This window comes from Oryx dammah, unplaced genomic scaffold (genome assembly GCF_014754425.2).
Source record: "Oryx dammah isolate SB20612 unplaced genomic scaffold, SCBI_Odam_1.1 HiC_scaffold_10, whole genome shotgun sequence".
NCBI lineage: Eukaryota > Metazoa > Chordata > Mammalia > Artiodactyla > Bovidae > Oryx > Oryx dammah.
The window spans coordinates 28,129,096-28,151,236 of record NW_024070194.1 but is presented as its reverse complement, the minus strand read 5'-3'; the positions used below and the strand labels follow the sequence as shown (position 1 = coordinate 28,151,236).

At 51.6% G+C, this 22,141-nt stretch overlaps 1 protein-coding gene across 1 annotated transcript in view; it reads right to left on the bottom strand.

Moving 5' to 3' along the window:
• Positions 1–22,141, bottom strand: part of CDH4 (cadherin 4) — a 129,659-nt gene that overhangs the window by 15,996 nt on the left and 91,522 nt on the right. The window contains exons 6-7 of the mRNA XM_040248713.1: positions 20,582–20,754; positions 5,357–5,494 (exon numbers count right to left, since the gene is read on the bottom strand). Coding sequence (XP_040104647.1) covers positions 5,357–5,494; positions 20,582–20,754 — 311 coding nt within the window. The remainder of the gene's footprint in view (positions 1–5,356; positions 5,495–20,581; positions 20,755–22,141) is intronic.

Here is a 22,141-nt window from a genome sequence, read left to right as displayed (position 1 = left end):
TGCACCCCCTGGCTGGGGTCTCAGTGTAATTCCTGGGCTGCCCACTCTTCACAGGTGGGTATGGACCTGGGCATATCTTGCTGGTCATCCCCCTGCCCTTGTGCAGATGCCCCGGTGCACACAGGGAGTCAGGATGGTTGTCCTCCCCCTCCTGTCCCCCTCCCCTTTGCTTCCTTGCGGGTCACCCAGGATCCAGCCTTTCTGGGGGCTCAGGGTGTTTGGATTGTGGCTGGTGTGCAGAAGGGCAGACAAGGTTAAGATTAAAAGCACAAAGAGCCACAGGAGGCCAAGCTTTCAAAGCCAGATGGGGGCTTGGGACAGTGGACAGAAGTGGTCCCCCGAGGACCCGCCCTGCAAGAGCTTGGGTGTAGGGGCCATGTCGAGGCCCTCTCTGGAGCTGCAGAAGCCCGGGTGGGCGACGGCTGGCAGGTGCAGAGGACACGGGAGCTGGGAGCGTCTCAGAGGACCGGGGTGTGGTGAGCAGGTGGCCGGGCGAGCAGGGGACCTCGGGCAGCGCAGAAGTAACCCTCTGGGCCTCAGGTGTCTCTGGTGGGAAAAGGGTAGCAGCCATTTCCCTGACGGAAAACCCTCCTCTTAGGACGGGGTGTTGGAACACGAGGCTTCACAACGTATGGCTGATTGTCCAGCCACTCAGAGGAATTCTGTGGGCACGTCTACAGGGAGCGGCAGGTATGGAGAATGGTGCTGGTGGGGTCACGTGAGTGGCTGTTGTTTTTAACTGAAGTCTAGTTGATTTACAGTGTCTGTCAGTTTCAGGCATGCAGCAAAGTGATTCAGTTACATGCATATATATGTGTATTCTTTTTCAGATTCTTTCGCCATATAGGTTGAAAAAGACTGAGTAACGTTCCCTGTGGTGTACAGTAGGTCCTCATGGATTATCTATTTTATATATAGTAGTGTATATATTTTTTATACTATTTATATATAGTAGTGTAGTTAATCCAAAACTCCTCTCCCCACTTCCCCTTTGATAACCATAAGCTTGTTTTCTAAGTCCCTTGAGTCTGTTTTCTGTTTTGTAAATAAGTTCAGTTGTATCATTTTTTAGATTTGACATATAAGTGATATCATACTGTGTTTGTCTTTCTCTGTCTGACTTCACGTACTATGATCATCTCTGTGATCACTTACTATGGATCATCATCCATCCCTGTTGCTGTACATGGTGTTATTTCACTCTTTTTTATGGCTGAGTAATATTCCACTATACATATGTCCCACACCTTTATCCATTCCCATATCAGTGGACACTTAGATTGCTCCCATGTCCTGTCTGTTGTAAACAGTGCAGCAGTGAACACTGTGGTGTGTGCATCTTCTCAAGTTATGGTTTTCTCCAGATATATATGCCCAGGAGTGGGATTGCTGGATAATATCTAGATCTGTATTCAGTTTTTTTTTAAGGAACCTCCATACTGTTCTCCACAGTGGCTGTACCAGTTTGCATTCCCACCGACAGTGTAGGAGGGCTCCCTTTCCTCCACAGCCTCTCCAGCATTTGTTTGTAGACTTTTAAATGATGGCCATTCTTACTGATGGGAGGTGGTATCTCTTTGCAGTTTTGATTTACATTTCTCTACTAATTAGCATTGTTGACCATCTTTTCCTGTGCCTTTTGGCTATTTCTATGTCTTCTCTGGAGAAATGTCTACTTAGGTTTTCTGCCCATATTTTGATTGGGTGTTTTTTTTATATTGAGCCACATGAGCAATTTGTTAAGTCCTCATCAGTTGCTTCATTTCCAAGTATTTCCTCCCATTCCATAGGTTGTCCTTTTATTTACGGTTTTCTTTGCTGTGTAAAAACTCTAAAGTTTTATTAGGTCCCATTTGTTTTTTTAAATTTATTTTAAATATTTATTTATTTGGCTGCTTTGGGTCTTAGTTGAGGCATGTGGGATCTAGTTCCCTAACCAGGGACTGAACCTGGGCCCCCTGCATTGGGAGTGAGGAGTCTTAGCCACTGGACCACCAGGGAAGTCCCTATTTGTTTTTATTTTCAGTACTCTGGAAGATGGATCCAAAGATATATTGCTGTGATTTATGTCAAAGAGTGTCCTCCCTATATTTTCCTCTAGAAGTTTACAGTATCTGGTCTTCTATTTAAGTCTTTAATCCATTTTGAGTTTTTGTATGATGTTAGAGAATGTTCTAATTTCATTCTTTTACACATAGGTGTCCAGTTTTCCCAGCACCACTTACTGAAGAGACTGTCTTTTCTCCATTGCATATTCTTGCCTCCTTTCTCATAGATTAGGTGACCATAGGTGTATGTAGGTTTCTTTCTAAACTTTCTGTCCTGCTCCATTGGTCTATATTTTTATTTTTGTCCCAGTATCACAGTGTCTTGATGACTGTAGCTTTGTAGTATACTGTGAAGTCAGGGAGCCTGAGTCCTCCAGCTCTGTTTTTCCATGATTTCTTTGGCTGTTTGGGGTCTTTTGTGTTTCCATACAAATTGTGAAATTTTTTGTTCTAGTTCTGTGAAGAATGCCATTGGTAATTTGATCAAGATTTCGTTGGATCTGTAGATTGTCTTGGGTAGTATAGTCATTTTGACAATACTGATTCTTCCAGTCCACTTGGTGTATCTCTCCGTCTGTTTGTGTTGTCTTTAATTCCTTTCATCAGTGTCTCATAGTTTTCTGAGTACAGGTTTTTTGTCTCCGTAGGTAGGTTTATTCCTAGGTGTTTTATTCTTTTTGTTGTGATGTTAAGTGGGATTGTTCTCTTAATTTCCCTTCTGATCTTTCATTGTAAATTTGTAGAAATGCAACAGATTTCTATATGTTAATTTTGTATACTACAGCTTTACCAAATTCATTGATGAGCTCTGGTAGTTTTCTGGTAGCATCTTTAGGATTTTCATGTAGAGGATCATGTAATCTGCCAACACTGACAGTTTTACTTCTTCTTTTCCAGTTTGGATAAGTTTAATTTCTTTTTCTTCTATGATTGCCTTGGTTAGGGCTTCCAAAACTATGCTGAATAAAAGCGGCAAGAGTGGACATTCTTGTTCTTACCTTAGAAGAAATGCTTTCACTTTCTCACAGCGGAGTATGATGTTAACTGTGGGTTTGTCATACATGGTCTTTATTATGTTGAAGTAGGTGCCCTCTATGCCCACCTTCTGGATAGTTTTTATCATAAACGGGTGTTGAATTTTTTCAGAAGTTTTTTCTGCATCTATTGAGATGATCATACAGTTTTTCTTCCTCAATTTGTTAATGATTGATTTGCAGATGTTGACAAATCCTTGTATCCTTGGGATGAATTCTCCTTGTTCATGGCTGGAGGTCCCAGTCTTTTTTTTAATTGATTGATACTTTTAATGTGTTGTTGGATTCTTTTTACTAGTGTTTTGTTGAGGATTTTTGCATCTATGTTCATCAGTGATATTGGCCTATAATTTTCCTCTTTTGAAGCATCTGCCTGATTTTGGTATCAAGGTGATGGTAGCTTCATAGAATGAGTTGTTCCTTCATCTGAAATTTTTCAGAATAGTTTCAAAAAGATATGTGTTAACTCTTTTCTAAATGTTTGATAGAATTCACTTGTGAATCCATCTGGTCTTGAACTTTCATTTGTTGGGAGTTTTTAAATCACAGATTCAACTTCAGTACTTGTTATTGGTCTGGTCATATTTTCTGTTTCTTCATGGTTCAGTTTTGGGAGATGGTACCTTTCTAAGAATTTGTCCATTTTTTCTAGGTTGTCTTAATTTATTGCTATATAGTTGCCTGTAGTAGTCTCAAAGAACCAATTTTTAGTTTAACTGACCTTTCCTGTGATAGGATTTGATTACATTGTGAGAGTGCTCTCCTCCCCTCGTGTTGTGGTTTCTTCTTTATATCCCTGGATGTAGAAAATCTCTTTTGGCAAGTCCCAGTCTTTTTTATGGATGACTGTTCAGCAGTTGTGATTTTGAGTTTTGGGGTAGGAGATGGGCTCGAGGCCTTCTACTCCACCATCCTGCCTTCTCTCTGTGAGGCTGTCCTATTCCCCATTCCTATTCTTGCAATCTTTCTGTGAACTTGAAATTATTTCTAAACATATGTTGAAAAAATTCCAAGGCCACTTGGAATCTGGATGTGGAAATGTCTTCAGGGCACATCATAAACAGAAAACTAGAAACGACGCAAGGGACAGAATTAAAACACCAGGGCCTCTTCCTCAAGGTAAGTCATTTTGTAACTTTAAGTTGCTGTGCTGTGTGTGTGAATGACCTAACCAAAATTCAAGTTAAAAGAGAATGATTAAGTCAGCAGACACAATGAAAATTTGTTACTGAAAGTTTCCAAGGATCCATGCTGAGAACAGAAAAACCCGGTAAGGGTTGGGGCTGCCTTGGCGATGGGCCTGGGGTTCTTGCAGGCTTGGGGGTATGTCTCACTTATGTCCAGACTCCCTGGATGTTGCCCCCTGGCCGTGGAGAGCCCACAGAATGGATGCTATCCCACCCTGACCCCACAGGGCGATCTGCCATCTGCCCACCAGGTGGCACTGTGCCCTCATGGCTGGGACTGCCCTCCTGCTGCCTTGGTCCACCTGGACCTAGAGCCTGGGACTCTAGGACGGAGCACTGCGAGATTGGGATTGAAGAGTGTGGGGGCCGTGGGGAAGCAGGCTGAGGGGATGCTGATGTGGGCTCATTGCAAGGGGCTCCCCTCTCATTCTCCTGAGAGCTCAGCTTCTGGGGCCCACTCCCAGCTGCTCCCCTCGTGGACTCTGTGGCTCTGGGTAAGTGACTTAGCCTCTCTGAGCCTCAGTCTCCTCTCCCATAACTGGGTCCTGAGCCTCGGGGGGTAGGTGGGGACCAAAGGTTGACCAGAGGCCCAGGCTGGTGCTGGGGGAGAGGGGCCTGGTGGTGCCCTAGGAACCCTCACTGACCACCCCCCCACCACCCACCACATTTCCAGCCAGGCAGCTGCAGGGTGGGTGTAGGTTCCTGTCCTGTCAGCACCTCCACGCCAGGGCGAGTGGACCGAAGGACACAGCTCCTTGGGAACCCAGAGGAACTGGGAGCCCGTGACTCCGTGATCCCACAGCTGTGCCACTGGGCCATTCCTGTGGGCACTTAGGTCTGTGGGCAGCCTGGCTCGTGGCCTGGTCACAGCCCGCCAGCCGTGCCTGAAGGGGCAGGACACGTTGTGTCCCCCACTGCCCTCCTGCTGATGGTGGGTCCTTCCAGAGGGACCTGGCATGTATGTCCCCCTGCAGCCCGCAGACTGTCCCGCCGAGCACACCCCACAGTGGCCGACACTTCAGCCTCCCCCTGGAGTCTGAATGCCACCGGCCCACTCCTCCAGATTCAGGAGGGGACACGCACTCACCGTGCTGGCAGTGAACTCTGGCGGGTTGTCGTTCACGTCCGTCACCGTGATGATGGCGGTGGCCGTGTTGGAGAGGCCGTAGTTCAGGTTCCCTTCCATATCCGTGGCCTGAATGATGACCATGTACTGCTGGACTTTCTAGAAGGGGCAAGGGGGAAGAACAGAGCAGCAGCTTGGGTGTAGGTGTTTATACTTTCTGCAAAGAAACATATTCCTTGGATGGATTCAGCTGCTGCTGGGTCCCCTTCCTGCCCAGGGTGTTGGCCGCAGGAAGAACATTTTCCTCACTCACAGTGGGTGGCAAGGTCTTTGCCTTCATCCCAATACCTGGTTTTCACAGGTGTGGATCGAACTAGAAGGAAGGAAAAGGGGGCTTGGACTGTAAGACACTGAGGTTTGTAAAATTGGGGTGGAAGTATGCAAAGAGAGGCGACCCCGGATGTGTGTCTGCAGCGACCTCATTTCTTTAGCATCTTCAGTGTCAGAAATTCAGACAGGAGAAGGGAAGTTGAGCCCTTGACCCCGTTACCTGCACACCAGCAGACTGTGTCTGCATGCTGCCTGGAAGGAGTGCTTAGTGTTCGGATACAGGTGTGGGTTTTAGGAGGCAAATAAAGCTGGATGGGGACAGCAGATTTCTGGGCACTGAAGGGGCTCCCCAACCCTTCTGCAGCCAGACCTTGCCAGGAGCCACCAGTGCAGCACCCCTGAGAGAGCAGTGCCTGGTAAGGTGTCTATACCTTCTTGGGTGCTGCGAGTCACCAAGGGGCCTTTGAGGGTCAGTAAACTCTGGCCTATGGGCCAAATCTGTCTGCCACTGTCTGTTTTTTGTAAATAAAGTTTTATTGGCACACAGCCAGGTTCATTTATTTACACGTTGTTTGTGGCTGATTTTGCACAACAGCTGAGCTAAGTGGCTGTGATGAGCTTACATTACTTCCGAAGCCTAAAACATTTGCTGTCTGGCCCCTTTCAGAAGCTGTTTGAGTCTCTTCAGCAAGTAGTGTTGGGAAAGCTGGACAGCCGCATGTAAATGAAGTTAGAACACTCGCTCACACCATACACAAAAAGAAACTCCAAAGAGCATAAAGACTTAAATGTAAGACACGACACCATAAAGCTCTTACAAGAGAACATAGGCAAAACATTCTCTGACATGAAACGTAGCAAGTGTTTTTTTTTTAGGTCAGTCTCCTAAGGCAACAGAAATAGAAGCACAAATAAGCACAAGTTTTTCACACCAGAGTGAGAAAACCTACAGGTTGGGAGAAAATATTTGCAAATGATGTAATCGACAAGGGCTTAATTTCTGAAATATACAAAAAAGCTCATACAAATAACAAAAACCCAAATAACCCAATCAAAAAATGGGCAGAAGACCTAAATATACATGTCTCCAAAGAAGATATACAGGTGGCCAACAGGCATATGGAAAGATGCTCAACCTCACTAATAATTGTGCGTGCTAAGTCGCTTAGTCACATCTGACTCTTTGCAACCTCTGTAGCTTGCCAGGCTCCTCCGTCCATGGAACTCTCCAGGCAAGAATACTGGAGTGGGTTGCCATTTCCTCCTCCAAGGGATCTTCCCAACTAAGGAACCAAACCCAGGTCTCCTGCATTGCTGGTGGATTTTTTTTTTTTACTGATTGAATCACCAGGGAAGCCGTTACATATAGAGAAATGCAAATCAAAACCACAATGAATTATCACCTCACACTGGTCAGAATGGCCATCATCAAAAATATCTATAAGCAATAAATGCTGGAGAGGATGTGGAAAAAGGGAACCCTCTTCCACTGTTAGTGGGAATGTAAATTGGTGCAGCCACCATGGAGAACAGTATGGAGGTTCCTTAAAAAGCTAAAAATAGACTTACCATATTTTCTAGCAATCCCATTCCTAGGTGTATATCCAGAGAAAACTCTTAATTTGAAAAGACATATAACCGCAGTGTTAACAGCTGCACTACTTACAATAGCCAAGGCATTGTGTCCATCAACAGATGAATAAAGATGTGTTAAATACATGACAGTGGAATATTACTCAGCCATAAAAATGAAACAATGTCATTTTTAGCAACATGGGAGCAACTAGAGATTATCATATTAAATGAAGTTAAGTCAGAGACAAATATATGATAGCACTTATATTGTGGAATCTAAAGTACGATACAAATGAGCTTAATTTATGAAAGACTCCCAGAGAACAGACTTATGGTTACCAAAGGGGAAGGGGGGTGGCGAGGGAAGAACGGAGTGGGAGTTGGGATTAGCAGATACAAAGGACTACAAACAAACCGGATGAACAATAAGACCCTGCTGCAGAGCACAGGGGGCTGGATTCGATATCCTGTGATAAACTGATGTTTCTCTAGCACTTCTGACCCCGACCCTCCAGGGCACCGCTGGCCTGAGGGCAGACTCAGGGCCTGATTGTCATGGCCTTGGGGTGGTTGTGGTGGGGGCTCCCCCTCTGGACACGCTGGTCACCCCCACAGTGCAGACTAACACTGTGCCCCCCCCCCCGCCCAGTTCTGTCTACAGGTTGTCCCTGACAGCAAACACATTCCTGTACTTCAGTAAGCACGCTTAAAAGCAGTTTCCCAGACTCACAGACTTAAGAGAATGAACTTACGGTTGCCAGGGGGAAGGAGCAGCAGGGAAGGGATAGTTAGGAGTTTGGGATGGACATGTACACACTGCTATATTCAAAATGGATAACCACAGGGAACTCTGCTTAATGTTATGTGGCAGCCTGGATGGGAGAGGAGTTTGACAGGTGTATGTATGGCTGAGTCCCTTTGCTGTGTACCTGAAACTATCACAACTGTTAATTGGCTATACCCTCATAAAAAATAAGTTTTAAAAAAAAGCAGTTTCTGCCACTGCTATAAATGGCAAACCAGCATCACCTGCCGTAAATAGAAATTAGTCCTAACATGACTGTTTATTTCTAAAGCTCCATCTGTGAATATCTAGGCCCAGCCCACAAAGTATGGGGAAGGGGGCCACCCAGGCCGACAGAGCCTAGAGCAGCCTCCTGTCACCTCCCATCGCGCAGAGAAACAAAGGCTGAGACACACATGCAGATGCCAAGAAGACCCTGCCCCTCTCACCTGGCGGGTCTGATTAACACAGAGCTGGGGGCTCACCTCTGCTCCGTGGGGAGGAGCCATGGGTCCCAGGAGCAGGTGGTGGCCTCAGTGGCCTCATTCTCTCCCCTCCTGCCTCATCCACTTTGCTGTAACCACGGGGCCTCCTTGCTGCTCCTCAAATGCATGTTCGCCTCCCCCTCAGGGTCATGCAGGGCTGCTTTGCCTGCTCTGACACTGCGCCCATCAGCAAGACCTTCCCTCCTCGAATAAAATACAAGTGTGCACCTGCTCCCCCTGACAGACACCCGTTCTCCTGAGACCCTGCTTTTCTTCTCAGCATCAGCACGGTGGCCCTCTGCACGTTCTTGCTCCAGAGCCCAGGACTTTGTGGTCAGAGCTCTCCCTCTGGCATCTAGAGCACGTGTACACACTGTCACTGGCGGAGGAGACCCTCCCCAGCATCCGCGGTGACCGTCTGCGTCACAGCTTGAATCTGCAGGCACTGGTCAGTTGCTAGTTGATTCCAGCTGTGCTAGACACTGGCCTGGGCCTGAGGATGGTGGCCAGGCCGGGGGCACACCTCGGACAGGCCCGTCCTATAGCAGCTGGCACAGGAGGGGCCTGGGCATTGGGGACGCCCCTTGAGCTGACCCCCTCCACACGCCTGGCTGCAGAGATGCTTCTGGACCTCCCACAACATAAACCACGGCAGGCAGAGTCAGGAAGGGGGCTCCTGGAGTCAGTGTTAAATGGAGACTGCCTCATGGCTGGCGACCTTATGGGGCTGAGGCATCCAGAGTCCCATTGCAGGGCACCCCCAGGGCTCTGCCAACCCGACGTGGAAGCTCTGGCCACCTGGGGTCCTGGGGGATGAGGAGCAGGAAGGAGATGCCTCCCGTCTGACCTGCCCAGGCCCTGCTCTGCATGAGCATCGTGGGGAAGATGACATGCAAGACCCAGCTCAGGAGCCCACTGTCCAGTGCAGGCAGCTCCTCACTAAACAGGTCACATGTGGGCCACATGGCCAGTCTGAGACAGATGGCGCTTGGCTCCTGGGCCCCAGCTGTCCACCTCTGTTCCTACCCTGCTCTCAGTGGCCAGCAGAGGTCATTCTTCAGGGACAGTAGAGATGATAGGACAACCTGGTGATTGGTCCCAAGTCCATCATGAGCCTTTTAGATAAAGTGAAGGTCGAGATGGACCTGGGCCCTCTGGGTCAGGGCAGCCCAGTGCAACAACAGGTGTCCAGTAAGAGACGATGAGGGCAGAGGACACATGAGATAGGGCAGAGGCTGGAGCGACCACAAGCCAAGGATGCCAAGGGCTGCACCATGATTGGAAGCCAGCGGATGCACAGGCAGTGTTTCACGACCCTCCAGAAGGAGCCAGCACGGCCCAGCCTTGGTCTCGGACCCCTCCCCCCGACAGCTGTCATTTGATGGCACACAGTGTGTGGTCACCCCAGGAACCAAGGCCTCAGCTTGACCTTCCCAGGCCACTGGAGGGACCGAGGCCCCTGAAACAGCCCCATCCCCACGCTGGCCTTCCTTGAAGCAGATGGCGAGACCCTGCTGGGAGAGGCTGTGCTGCGATCCCATGGCCTCAGCATCGGGACTCTCTGCCCGTGTAACTGCCTGGTGGGAGGGAGGGAGGGAGACCCAGGCTGGAGGGCTGAGAGGAGGGACTTCACCCCACCTTGGCTCCGACCCCACAGCAAAGGGAGGGGCTTAACCAGAGCAGAGGAGGGAAAGCGCTCACCCCGTGACACCACTGCCATGCGACTGCAGCGAGAAGGCGCCCCTCCAGTCTTATCTTTAATATAGAGGTGGAGTCACCACCTCTACATTGCGACCATTATGGGCTGTGGCCCTAAGAAGACACTGGAGAACCAAACCATCTTAGAGACGCGGGGGCCCTTCATGTGTGTGTGTGCATGGGTGTATATGCGTGTGCAAGCTCGTGTTCCTGTGTGTATGCCTGTGTTTCTGGACCCATATGTATGCATGTGTATACCGGTGTGTGTGCACATACATGTATGTGTATAGGCATGTGTATATGTGTATGTTTGTGTGTACATGCTGTGTGTCTGTGTGTGCATGCCTGGGAGTGTGTGCATGTTGGTGCTTATACAAGTGTGTATTGTACAGACAACCACCACTAGACGGCATACCGGTCCTGCTTTGGGGAGCCAGGTGGTGGTGGTGGTGGGGTCCTTCTAGGCTGTGTGGTGCAGGGGTGAGGGGAGTGCGGGGTGCAGAAAGAAAATCCAGAGGCCCCATGGGTGGGGCCTCTGAGATCCAGCCAGCCCTGCTGAGCTCAGACAGGTCATCGCGGGGGCACTGGGGGAATGCGGGCCAGGCTCTGCTGTGGCTTTGGCTTTAGAAAGTATACTTTACAGACTTCATAATGGTCACCCAAGGGTGGGTGGTGGGGCCCAGGTAGAACCTGGGAAACATCCCTGGACAGACACCCTCTTGCAAATGTTCCAGCTTTACTTGTTGGGAGGGTCTAGCGTGGGTAAGAGAGTTGATGTTTTTATATAAAAAGCCTTCCTTGGGCCTTGCTTCGTGGCCTTAGCGTGCTTGTCACCATTTGCCTGAGACCAGGGAGGGGCCCTGGAATTGGTGGACTGCGTGGGGCTGTTTTCAGGGTGGTTCTAGTGCCTCCTGCTGGTGGATCCACAGACCATACGCAGTATCCCCACCCGTCCTCCAGCCAGCCCTGGGGAATAGGGTGCAATACCATCCCCACTTTGCAGGTGATCAAACTGGGTTCTCAGGTCGGAACTGGTGAGCCATGTGGCGGCTGGATCCTGGACTCCAGCAACCCTCTTCCTGGGCCCCCCTGGGACTCAGAGAGGACCCTGGGCCCAGCTCTGGACCAGTCAACGGCCAGCGTTCCTCCTCCACCTCTGCTCTCCCTATGACATGCCCACCCCAGTGGAGCAAGAGGGAGGTGGGGGTGTGGGCCACCCGCTGAAGGATGGTTGGTGATAGCTGCGGCCACCAGGAGGCATACTGAGCAGGTGCCTGGCAGCTGCCCAGCAGTCCCCCTGCTCCTGCCAAGTGCAGAGCCCTCAGAGCCGGGCAGCAGTAGTGCTGCAGTGAATTCATTAAAACGTGATCTGACCATTTCCAAGTTCAGGAGGAGGGAAGAAAACTGCGAGCGGGAGTCTCTGGGGTTTTCACTCACCGCCCCGTAGCTCAGCATTTAAATTTTGCAGAACATCCATCAATAATGCAGCCGGGCGGCCTGCCCCAGAAAAGCATCAAAGATTCTTGCACCCTCCACTCTCGGCCCTCTCCACTTGGGGCTGCCAGGGCACGCAGCTCGGACCCTGCTGCCCCGCTGCTCCTGGGACTGGGCCAGCCTGTCCCTGGAGACAGTGCAGGCTAACTGCCTTGCCTGTGTCTGGTTCTCATGTGCTCAGCCTGTGGGTGTCCTCAGGGCCTGAGAACACAACTGGGGACCCACTAGATGGGCCCTGGGCGTGGGATGAGCCACAAGGCTGATGACCTGTTCACGCAAGCGCATTGAGACTTGTCCCAAAAGGGATAGAGTGTGTGGCCACCATGGAAAATAGGCAGTGGGTCCTGGGAATTCACACAGTCACCTTTTGACCACAAGTCCATGTCTAGGCATATGCCCAAGAGGACGAGAACAGGCATCCAAGCAGGGGCTGATCCGTGATCACAGCAGCACCTGTCACGGGGAGTGGTCTGAACACCCACCAGTTGACGATGGGACTAGCAAATGTGCCTGTCCGCAGCAGAATACGATTCAGCCGTGAAAAGGGGTGAAGCACTGACCCCAGCCACAGTGTGGACAGACCTTGAACGCTAGATGCTCAGTGAGAACGGCCAGACCTGCAAAGGCTCACAGCTTGTAGGAAATGCTCAAAGCAGGCCGCTCCACTGGGAGGGCAGGTTAAACGGGCCGGGCCTGGGGGGCTGAGGGTGGGGAGTCACTGCTGGCACCCAGGTATCCTTCAGGCCTAGAAAGGCCCTGAGGTAGACAGTGGTCCAGGGGGTGGGGAGGGAGCATGGTGCTGCAGAGGTGCCGAACGCCGCCGACCCACCCACGTGAACACAGTGGGCTTCCAGACCCAAATGACATTTCCAGGTACCAACACTCTACTCCTGCCTTGTGGGGTCCCCAGGCACCCACATCCCACACTGGGCCTGCAGGCTGACCGCATGCTGAACAGCCTCACAGGGCACCCACTCCGCACCCACAGCTTCACCAGGTGGCACCACCCTGACCTGGATGGGAAGATGGCCTGTGCCTGGTGGTACCCCAGTCCATCTTCCTGGTAGCTCCAGACTCTAGGCCCAGGTCTGCTGCTGCTTCTCTTAAAAGCCACTGTCAAGAGTGAGAAACCAGGACTTCCCTGGTGGCTCAGTGGTAAAGAATCTACCTACCAGTGCAGGAGACACAGGTTCAAATCCTGGTGTGGGAAGATTGCACATGCCTTGGGGCAGCTAAGCCCCAGAAAGCAGGTATGGGCCTGAGGGCCTGAGCCACTCCTGGCATGCTCTGTGGGCGGCTGCTCTGTGGCCTTGAGGGCTCTGTCCCGCATGGAGAGAATCCATCAGGGAACTCAGCACCGACCCTGGCTTTTGTTTTGCATTTCTCATCTTTCTCTAAAGGAAGTGCTGTCATCTGCTTCCCTGGGGCTGATTTCCCACTGTGACAACATTAAGTGGAGGGAGGTGACATCTGGAAAACCCTGGGAACCAGCTGGACTCAGTGTGGCCAGGAGTGTGGTATTGAGGGTCCCCGTGAAGACGAATGCATGGGCCGTGGGTCCTGGAGGGGTTGCCCTGCTCACTGCCAGACCCCCACGTCTGCAGGACCATCCTGTGACTCAGCAGACTCTTGGACGGCACAGGTGAGGCCAGTCTCGGAGGCAAGCTGGAGCCCTGAGGCCCTCCTAGGATCACTATTCTTCTTCCCTCTGTTTTTTTTGGGGGTGCAGTGACTTCAGGGGTGACGACCCAATGTGAGGGGGTCAGTGGATTCAATGGGCAATTTTTTTTTTTTCCTCTGAGACCACAAAGCCACATTCGGTGTCTTAAAAATAGTGTTTGGCAAAAATGATTCAAGGATTGCCAGTGGGATATATTGAACCCCCTTCATGGATCACAGCCTTGTCATGATAAAGGGACTTGTGTAACTGAATGAAGCTATGGTAACTCAACGGTACAGGGCTACACAAGATGGATGGATCATAGTGGAGAGTTCTGACAAAACATGATCCACTGGAGGGGGAAATGGCAACCCACTCCAGTATTCTTGCCCCAAGAACCCCATGAACATATGAAAAGGCAAAAAGACACGACATTGGAAGATAAACCCCCCGGGCTGGTAGGTGTCCAATGTGCTACCGGGGAAGAGTGAAGGGCAATTACTAATAGCTCCAGAAAGAATGAAGTGGCTGGGCCAAAGCAGAAACAATGCTCAGCTGTGGATGTGTCTGGTGGTGAAAATCAGGTCCAATGCTGTAAAGAACAATATTGCATAGGAACCTGAAATCTTATGTCCATGAATCAAGGTAAATTGAGGTGGTCAAGCAGGAAATGGTAAGAGTGAACACTGACTTCTTAGGAATCAGTGAACTAAAATAGACATGAATGGGTGAATTTAATTCCGATGACCATTATATCTACTACTGTGGGCAAGAATCCCTTGGAAGAAATAGAGTAGCCCTCATAGTCAACAATGGAGAAGGCAATGGCACTCCACTCCAGTACTCTTGCCTGGAAAATCCTATGGACAGAGGAGCCTGGAAGGCTGCAGTCCATGGGGTTGCTGAGGGTCGGACACGACTGAGCGACTTCACTTTCACTTTTCACTTTGATGCATTGGAGAAGGAAATGGCAACCCACTCCAGTGTTCTTGCCTGGAGAATCCCAGGGACGAGGTAGCCTGGTGGGCTGCTGTCCATGGGGTCGCACAGAGTTGGACACGACTGAATTGACTTAGCAGCATAGTCAACAAGGAGAGTCCAAAATGTGGTATTTGGGTGCAGTCTCAAAAATGAGAGAATGATCTCTGTTCACTTCTAAGGCAAACCATTCAACATCACAGTAATCTAAAAGTCTATGCCCCAACCACTAATGTCAAAGAAGCTGAAGTTGACCAGTTCTATGAAGACCTACAAGACCTTCTAGAACTAACACCAAAAGTATCCTTTCATCACAGGGGACTGGAATGCAAAAGTAGGAAGTCAAGAGATAGCTGGAGTAACAGGCAAGTTTGGCCTCGGAGTAAAAAATGAAGCAAGGCAAAGGTTAACAGAGTTTTGCCAAGAGAACACACTGGTCATAGCAAATACCCTTTTCCAACAAAAGAGGTGACTACACATGGACATCACCAAATGGTCAATACTGAAATCAGATTGATTATATTATTTGCGGGTGAAGATGGAGAACTTCTATACAGTCAGCAAAAACAAGACCTGGAGTTGACTGTGGCTCAGGAGCCTGGTGGGCCACAGTCCATGGGGTCACAGAGTTGGACATGACTGAGTGACTAACACAGGGAAAACCACTAGGCCATTCAGATATGACCTAAATCACATCCCTATGATTATACAGTGGAGGTGGCAAATAGATTCAAGGGATTAGATCGAAGGTCATGGCATCCAGTTCCATCACTTCATGGCAAATAGAAGGGGAAAAAGTAGAAGCAGTGACAGTTTTATTTTTCTGGGCTCCAAAATCACTGCGGGTGGTGACTGCAGCCATGAGGTTAAAAAACGTTTGCTCCTTGGAAGGAAAACTATGACCAACCTAGACAGCATATTAAAAAGCAAAGACATTCCTTTGCTGACAAAGGTCTGTATGGTCAATGCTATGGATTTTTCAGTAGTTATGTATAGATGTGAGCTGAACCATAAAGGAGGCTGAACACCAAAGAACTGATGGCTTCGAAGTGTGGTGCTGGAGAAGACTCTTGAGAGTCCCTCGGACTGCAAGGTGATCCAAGCAGTCAGTCCTAAAGGAAATCAACCCTGAATATTCATTGGAAGGACTGATGCTGAAGCTCCAATACTTTGGTCACCTGATGTGAAGAGCTGACTCATTGGAAAAGACCTTGATGCTGGGAAAGATTGAGGGCAGGAGGAGAAGGGGGCAACAGAGGATGAGATGGTTGGATGGTGTCACTGACTTAATGAACATGAGCTTGAGCAAACTCTGGGATTAGTGGAGGACAGGAAGCCTGGCACGCTGCAGTCCATGGGGTCACAAAGAGTCAGACACAACTTAGTGACTAAATGACACACACCAAACTCTGCCTGGTCCAAGACCACCGCTGACCCCACTCCCCCTGATGCCTGCTATAGTCTTACAGGGAGCTCATTTTCCAGGAAAACACATTTTTGGAATTTCCCACATGGCCTGTTGTGATGCTTCTTGTGAGCAAGGGGGGGGATGCTGGTCTTGTCACTAAGAATATTTTCCACCTGAGCTGAGTCCCATGAGTGAATTCGTATAGTTAGTGGAGGTCACGATCATCATTGGCCCTGGGATAAGCCATCTTTATCACTCGTCGCTCTCTGTGAAATCTCATCTGATAGCCACATAGGGTGGAGACGTTTGAAAAATATAGAAAGGTGTTGGAGTTGCTTTCTTAAAAGTCCTATGAACCATAATATGGTGAATTTGGCCCACCTTGGGGAGAAAGAAGTTTCAAGACGGTGAGCTACCCATGGTCAGTGGTTCAAGGATGGAGCTGGACGGGCAGATCACATAGCCCAGTGACTACCCTCCCTCCAGAGCACCACCTGCCTGGCTTATCAGGCCATAAATATTCTAATTAGGAGGGAGGCAGATGAGCAGGATTAGCGAGAGGGGCCCCTCCGATGATGGGGCTGCGAGAGACACTCAGGCGCTCCTGTGTCACCCCGGCTCTCCTGACATTTTAATCATGTAGAAATGCTCGATTTACATAGCTCTGCCTAATTAGACACAGTGGCAATTACGTTTGTGGATTTTCCTCCTTTCTAAAGACGACTTACTCTGCAAACAGGAAGCCAGTTCTGAAAGAAGTATCTGCAGTGTTTCCCCACCAAGAGGAAACCTCTGTCCACAGGAGTGGGGTTGGGGATGGTCAGCATCCTTCAAAGAGAGCAGAAAGGCCCTGCCTGTGGTCCTTTGTGCGTTTAAGCCACAGGTCGTGTTGGGAAACCACATGGGCAGGGCGCGGCAGGCTGAGTTCCCACCCAGCGTGGGTGCGCCCTCCACACATGCAGCCGAGGCCCTGCAAGGTCTGTTTCTAAGTGGAGACACACCGGCCACTGCCAGCCAGAGGAGCCTGGCATCCCACCCACAGGGGACACCTCGGGACAGAAAGCGGACAGTGTAGTGGATGGCGCCCCCAGCAACCGGGCACTGGCTGCCCCAGGGGGCTTGTCTTGGTGCAGTTGTATTGGGAGTGCATGGTACACAGGAGGTGCCCAGTGAGCACCACCTTGCTCCCTCCCTCTCCCCACTGCCCACGTGAATGACCATTTCCCTGGGGGAGGCTCAGAGCGAGCCCCCCAACCCTGTGTGCATTCTCTGACCCATCCCCTGTGTGGCTCCAAGCCCCAGGCCACCATCCTCGTGCCCCCAGCTCCCACTGGTCCCAGGTGCCTGTGTGGCCCCAGACAGGCTGGCTCTGGGCCCTCCCTCTGGGCCACCAAGCCTCCAGCTCACCTGTCCAGCCACACTGTGTCCTTATCCTGGCCTCACATGACCTGGGGATGGAGCCTTCTCTCGGCCCCTCACCAAGTCTCTTCCTGTCCCTCACTGGAGCTGGGGACACTGGCCACCCCCTTGGGTCACATCTCCTTGTGGGGACACTGCCCTGACGGTGGGGTACAGGGGTGCTGGGAGAGAGGTGCATGCATATGACATGGGCCATGCAGGCCCACAGGAGGGGACCCCCAGCAAAGAAGAAAAGCCCACAGAGTATCTGCCCCACACTGGGCTCTGTAGGAACTGCAGGTTCAGTGAGAGAAGAGGAGTCTGGGGGGCTTCCCTGAGAAGGTGACATCTGGTGAGAACATGGGAAGAACCAGATGGGAGAGGCCAGCGAGCCCGGTGGCAGGAGAGGGGAGGGGTGGAGACAGAGCCTGCGTGGTGGTGGTGGGGCCAGGCCGTGGGATAGCAGGGCCGAGGAGCTCAGGTGCGGCAGGCCTCGGGTGCTGTCCTTCTGCCCTTGTCTGGGTCCACCCTCCCCTTCCCTCTGTCTGCGGGGCTGCCCTTTCCTGAGCTGGGCCCTCCCAGGCTGCCCCCGCACACCTGGGGCTCACCCCGCAGTGGGGAAAGCGGCGGGAGGAGTGGCCAGCAGCTGTCTCAGGATAATCGCAGCGCTGGTCCATGGATGCACTAATTAGTGCAGACAGCTTGTGCTTAATTATTTCACTTGACCCGCTTAAGATTCAGCAACTACCTGCTCTGGGGGGAGCTGGGGGAAGGAGATTTTGGGGGGGCAGCCAGTGAGGTACCTATGACCAACCCAGGAGCGGTCCCACAGGAGAGGCCGGCCTCAGGGGTGGGACTGAGCCGATCAGAGGCCAGAGGACATGGGGCCGGGCACCGCCCAGGCTGTTTCTTCCCATATGGTTGGGTCTCTGAGAACTCAAAGTCAGGCTGATCCCAGAACACCAGCTGGTCCATTGCGTGCCGGGCAGCCAGCCAGGTGCTGCGGATCCCAAGGAGGGGGTATGCAGGAGGAGGTACGCACACTGAACTCTCCAAGAGGCACCCCTGCCCCCACCTGGGCCCAGAGTGGGCAGCTGCTTCAGAGTCGGTTGCCAGAGCAAACAAAAACAGAGCCTGCTCAGTTAAAAGTGAACTTCAGACAACAATGGACAGTTTGTGGTATGGGGGTTGAGCTCTGAGACCCCATGGCCCTGGGCAACTAAGAGCCCTGCAGCCTCGCCTTTCTCTTCTGGAAAGAAACGCTGCTCCAGGAGTCCCCCCAGGGCAGTTTCAAGGACTAAGATGTGACAATGAGCACAGTGCTTGGTCCGTGCTGGGGTCCCCAGGGAGCCCCACTGTCTGGAACAGGCTCTGCCACACATGAGCTCAGCACACGCTTGCACGAGTAGCAGGCATGCCCACACCTCCTCCTGCTTCTGGCTGACCACCCGTCTTCCGTCTGTCCCATTCCACACCTGCCCGGTTATTCGTACTTAAAGGCAAACCAGGACAGCCCACAGGCCACTCTCAGGGGAAAGCAGGATCATGGTGTTCAGAGCCGCTCTGTGCCTTCGGAACCAGCAGCTTCCCCGAGCTTTCCCAGCTGGGGTCTCCCTGCTCTGCAGAAGGTCCCCTGGGTGCTGCCCTCTCTCCTTGGGACAGAGGCCCCAGAAACACCTCTTCTATCCTCCAAGCCTGAAACTGCAGCCAGGCTCCCAGCAGGACTGTGCGGCGGGCTGCTCATTATCTCAAACAGGGCAGGTGATGGCTCAGCAGGCTGGGCGATCGGGGCCAAGGGCTGGTATCACCTCCTCCCGCCTCTCTGCTTTCTTCAACTGAAGTCCAGGCTCATCTAGCAATGAGCAGGGGCTCTTTAGAGGTGGTGGAGGCCAGCGAGGCTCTGCTGGGCGGGACAGTGGATCTGCGCCCCAGGGGAGGTGGGTGGGACCTTCTGCTATGCCGGGCTGGAGCCCAAGGTTGCCAGGATCTTGGACTCATGGTCTCCAGCACTGTGAGAGGACACACTTCCTTTGTCAGGACAGCCCTGGGACACTCATACGTACCCTTCCTGAGACCAGGATGGGGCCTCCGTGGACACCCCCGCCCCAGTCCTTTGTGGACGGCACATGATGCCATTCCCTTATAAGCCACGCCACTACCTGGACTCATTTATCTGGCGAGGATTGTCCTCCATCACCCCCTCCTCCCTCCTGTGAAGTCAGCTCCGCACAAGCAGTCACCACTCGCCCTGTCCACTGCTCTCTGTCTGGCACCCTTGGTGGTTTCCAGCACAAAGTTGGTGCTCAGTGAAAATTTTTGATTGCTCAGAACCAGTTAGACGGGTGGTGTGCAGTGTTCAGAAAAAGTGGGTCTTTAGTCCCAAAGGGGAGGAAATATAACTGATTAATCAACCTCCAAGGCTCAGAGCAAGGCCATCTCTTCTGAGAAGCCTCCGACTTCTTCATAGTTAGCTCTACCTCATCCATTCACGACAGCTTGTGGACAGTCCACTGCCCATACATGCAGCCCACTGTATATACACAAGATCTACTCTATATACATGTGCGACCCACCACACACACACGTGATCTACTGCATATAAACACATGATCCACTGTACATAACGTGATCTCCATATTCACATGCAATCCACTATATATATATGCGAAACCGACTACTTATATGTGTGATCCACTGAATATACACACAGTCCACTGTATATACACACAATCCACTTCATATCAACATGATCCACCTCATATCAACACATGATCTACTTCTTAACACACGATCCACATAATACACACAATCCACATAATACAAACACGTTGGAGAAGACTCTTGAGGGTCCCTTGGACTGCAAGGAGATCCAACCAGTCCATTCTGAAGGAGATCAACCCTGGGATTTCTTTGGAAGGAATGATGCTAAAGCTGAAACTCCAGTACTTTGGCCACCTCATGCGACAAGTTGACTCATTGGAAGAGACGCTGATGCTGGGAGGGATTGGGGGCAGGAGGAGAAGGGGACGACAGAGGATGAGATGGCTGGATGGCATCACTGACTCGATGGACATGAGTCTGACTGAACTCTGGGAGTTGGTGATGGACAGGGAGGCCTGGCGTGCTGCGATTCATGGGGTCGCAAAGAGTGGGACACGACTGAGCGACTGAACTGAACTTCACATAAGCATGTGATCCAATCATATAAACATGATCCACTTTATATAAATGTGACCCACATCATATAAACACATGATCCACACCATAAACATGTCATGCACTGCATATACACATGACCCCCCTCCTCCGTTCCTCTGGTGGCAGCAGCAGCGCACATCACCATTCCACGCAGGCCCACAGTGAGCTCCCTCTGGGTCATCCTCTCCCACGGCTGCAGTGGGGAGGTCGTGCCCCAGCCCCACGGCGCCCGCCTCACCTCTCGGTCCAGGCCAGCAGCCACTGTCACGATATCGCCCGTCTCACTGTTGATGGTGAACATGTTCTGGGAGGGGCTCTGCGGGGTCTGGGTCACGATCCGGTAGCGCACCATCCCGTTGGCTGTGGTGGCATCATCCGCGTCGTTGGCTGTGACTGTCATCACGTAGGTGCCTGCAACAGAGATGGCAGCTCATGTGGGACTCGCCTGTCACGCCCGCTGCTGCCCCTCGCACACATCCCAGCAGATGTCTCCTGCAGTCATATCTTCCTGGAGGCTGGATGTGGTGGCGTGTCATCCTTCACCCATGGGCTGGACTGCTGCCAGGCCCTGGGGACTGTGTCTGTCCCTCCCCCCACCCTCATAACCCCCTGCAGAACCATGGGGGTGGGGCCTTCTTCCCAGGCTCAAGTCTGCTCTGAGGTCGCTGCTCTGACTTCATCAGGAGAGGGAGCCACCCAGGGTCAGCGCAGCCCACAATTCTGGCTCAAAACCCAGCACATTCCCTCCTGAGCCACACAGCCCAAGGCTCCAGCTGGCAAGGGGCGGGGTGCTCAGCACATAGTAAAGAAACAGGGCTGTGTCCTGAAGGTGCCTAATAGGCACTGGAGGATGCTAAGTGAGAAGAGACCCCACAGAGGGGATGCTCTGCACGCGGATGCAAGCCCAGAGGTGGTGAATACCTACACCCTCCCCAGCTCAGCGCCTGTTCCCCACCAGGCACCAGGGTCGAGGTCTGCAGAGGACACCCCGGGAGAGTCCCTTGCCTCCTGAGAGTGGGGTGTGGCGTTCCTGTTGGTGTCCACCCTTCCCCACTGGGAGGCCCTGGCTAGATCAGCATACCCTCCACCCCTCCACCCGGTGATCAGGTCAGCAGTGGGCTGACCAGTCAGAGCTTGGGAGCAAAGGGATATGCTTTTTGGGGTTTCTAGGAATTCAGTGTGCCATCCCTGCCCCTGGACTTGGCTGGGCCAGCGTGTGAGGTTGGAGGCTGTGGTCACTTTTTGGCAACAGAGATAGAAACTGAAGGACAGGGCCATCTCAGAGGAAACAAAGCCATGGCAGGCTCAAGTGACCACCTCTCAGTGGGAAGCCCCTGGGTCAAGCTGCACCTGAAGCTCTTATCTGTATACAGAAAAAAAATGAAGACTTTTCTTTATTAAGCAGTTTTAGGTTCACAGCAAGATTGAGGGGAAGGTCCCTTAACAGATGCTTTGTACACCTGAACCAATATTAGAACATATTCCCCTCCTTGTCTTATGCTATTTTAGGCTTCCCTGGGGGCTCAGATGGTAAAGAATCTGCCTGCAATGCAGGAGACCCAGGTTTGATCCCCGGGTCAGGAAGAAGGGAAGGGAAGGGAGAGGTCAGGAGAAGGGAATGGCAACCCACTCCAGTATTCCTGCCTGGAGAATCCCATGGACAGAGGAGGCTGGCGGGCTACAATCCATGGGGTCACAAAGAGTCAGACACGACTGAACTAACACTATACTACCTTTGTTGCTTGCAACCTGGAGTTCTGACTGGCATGGGCTCTCAGCCCTGCACCTGCCCCTGGGG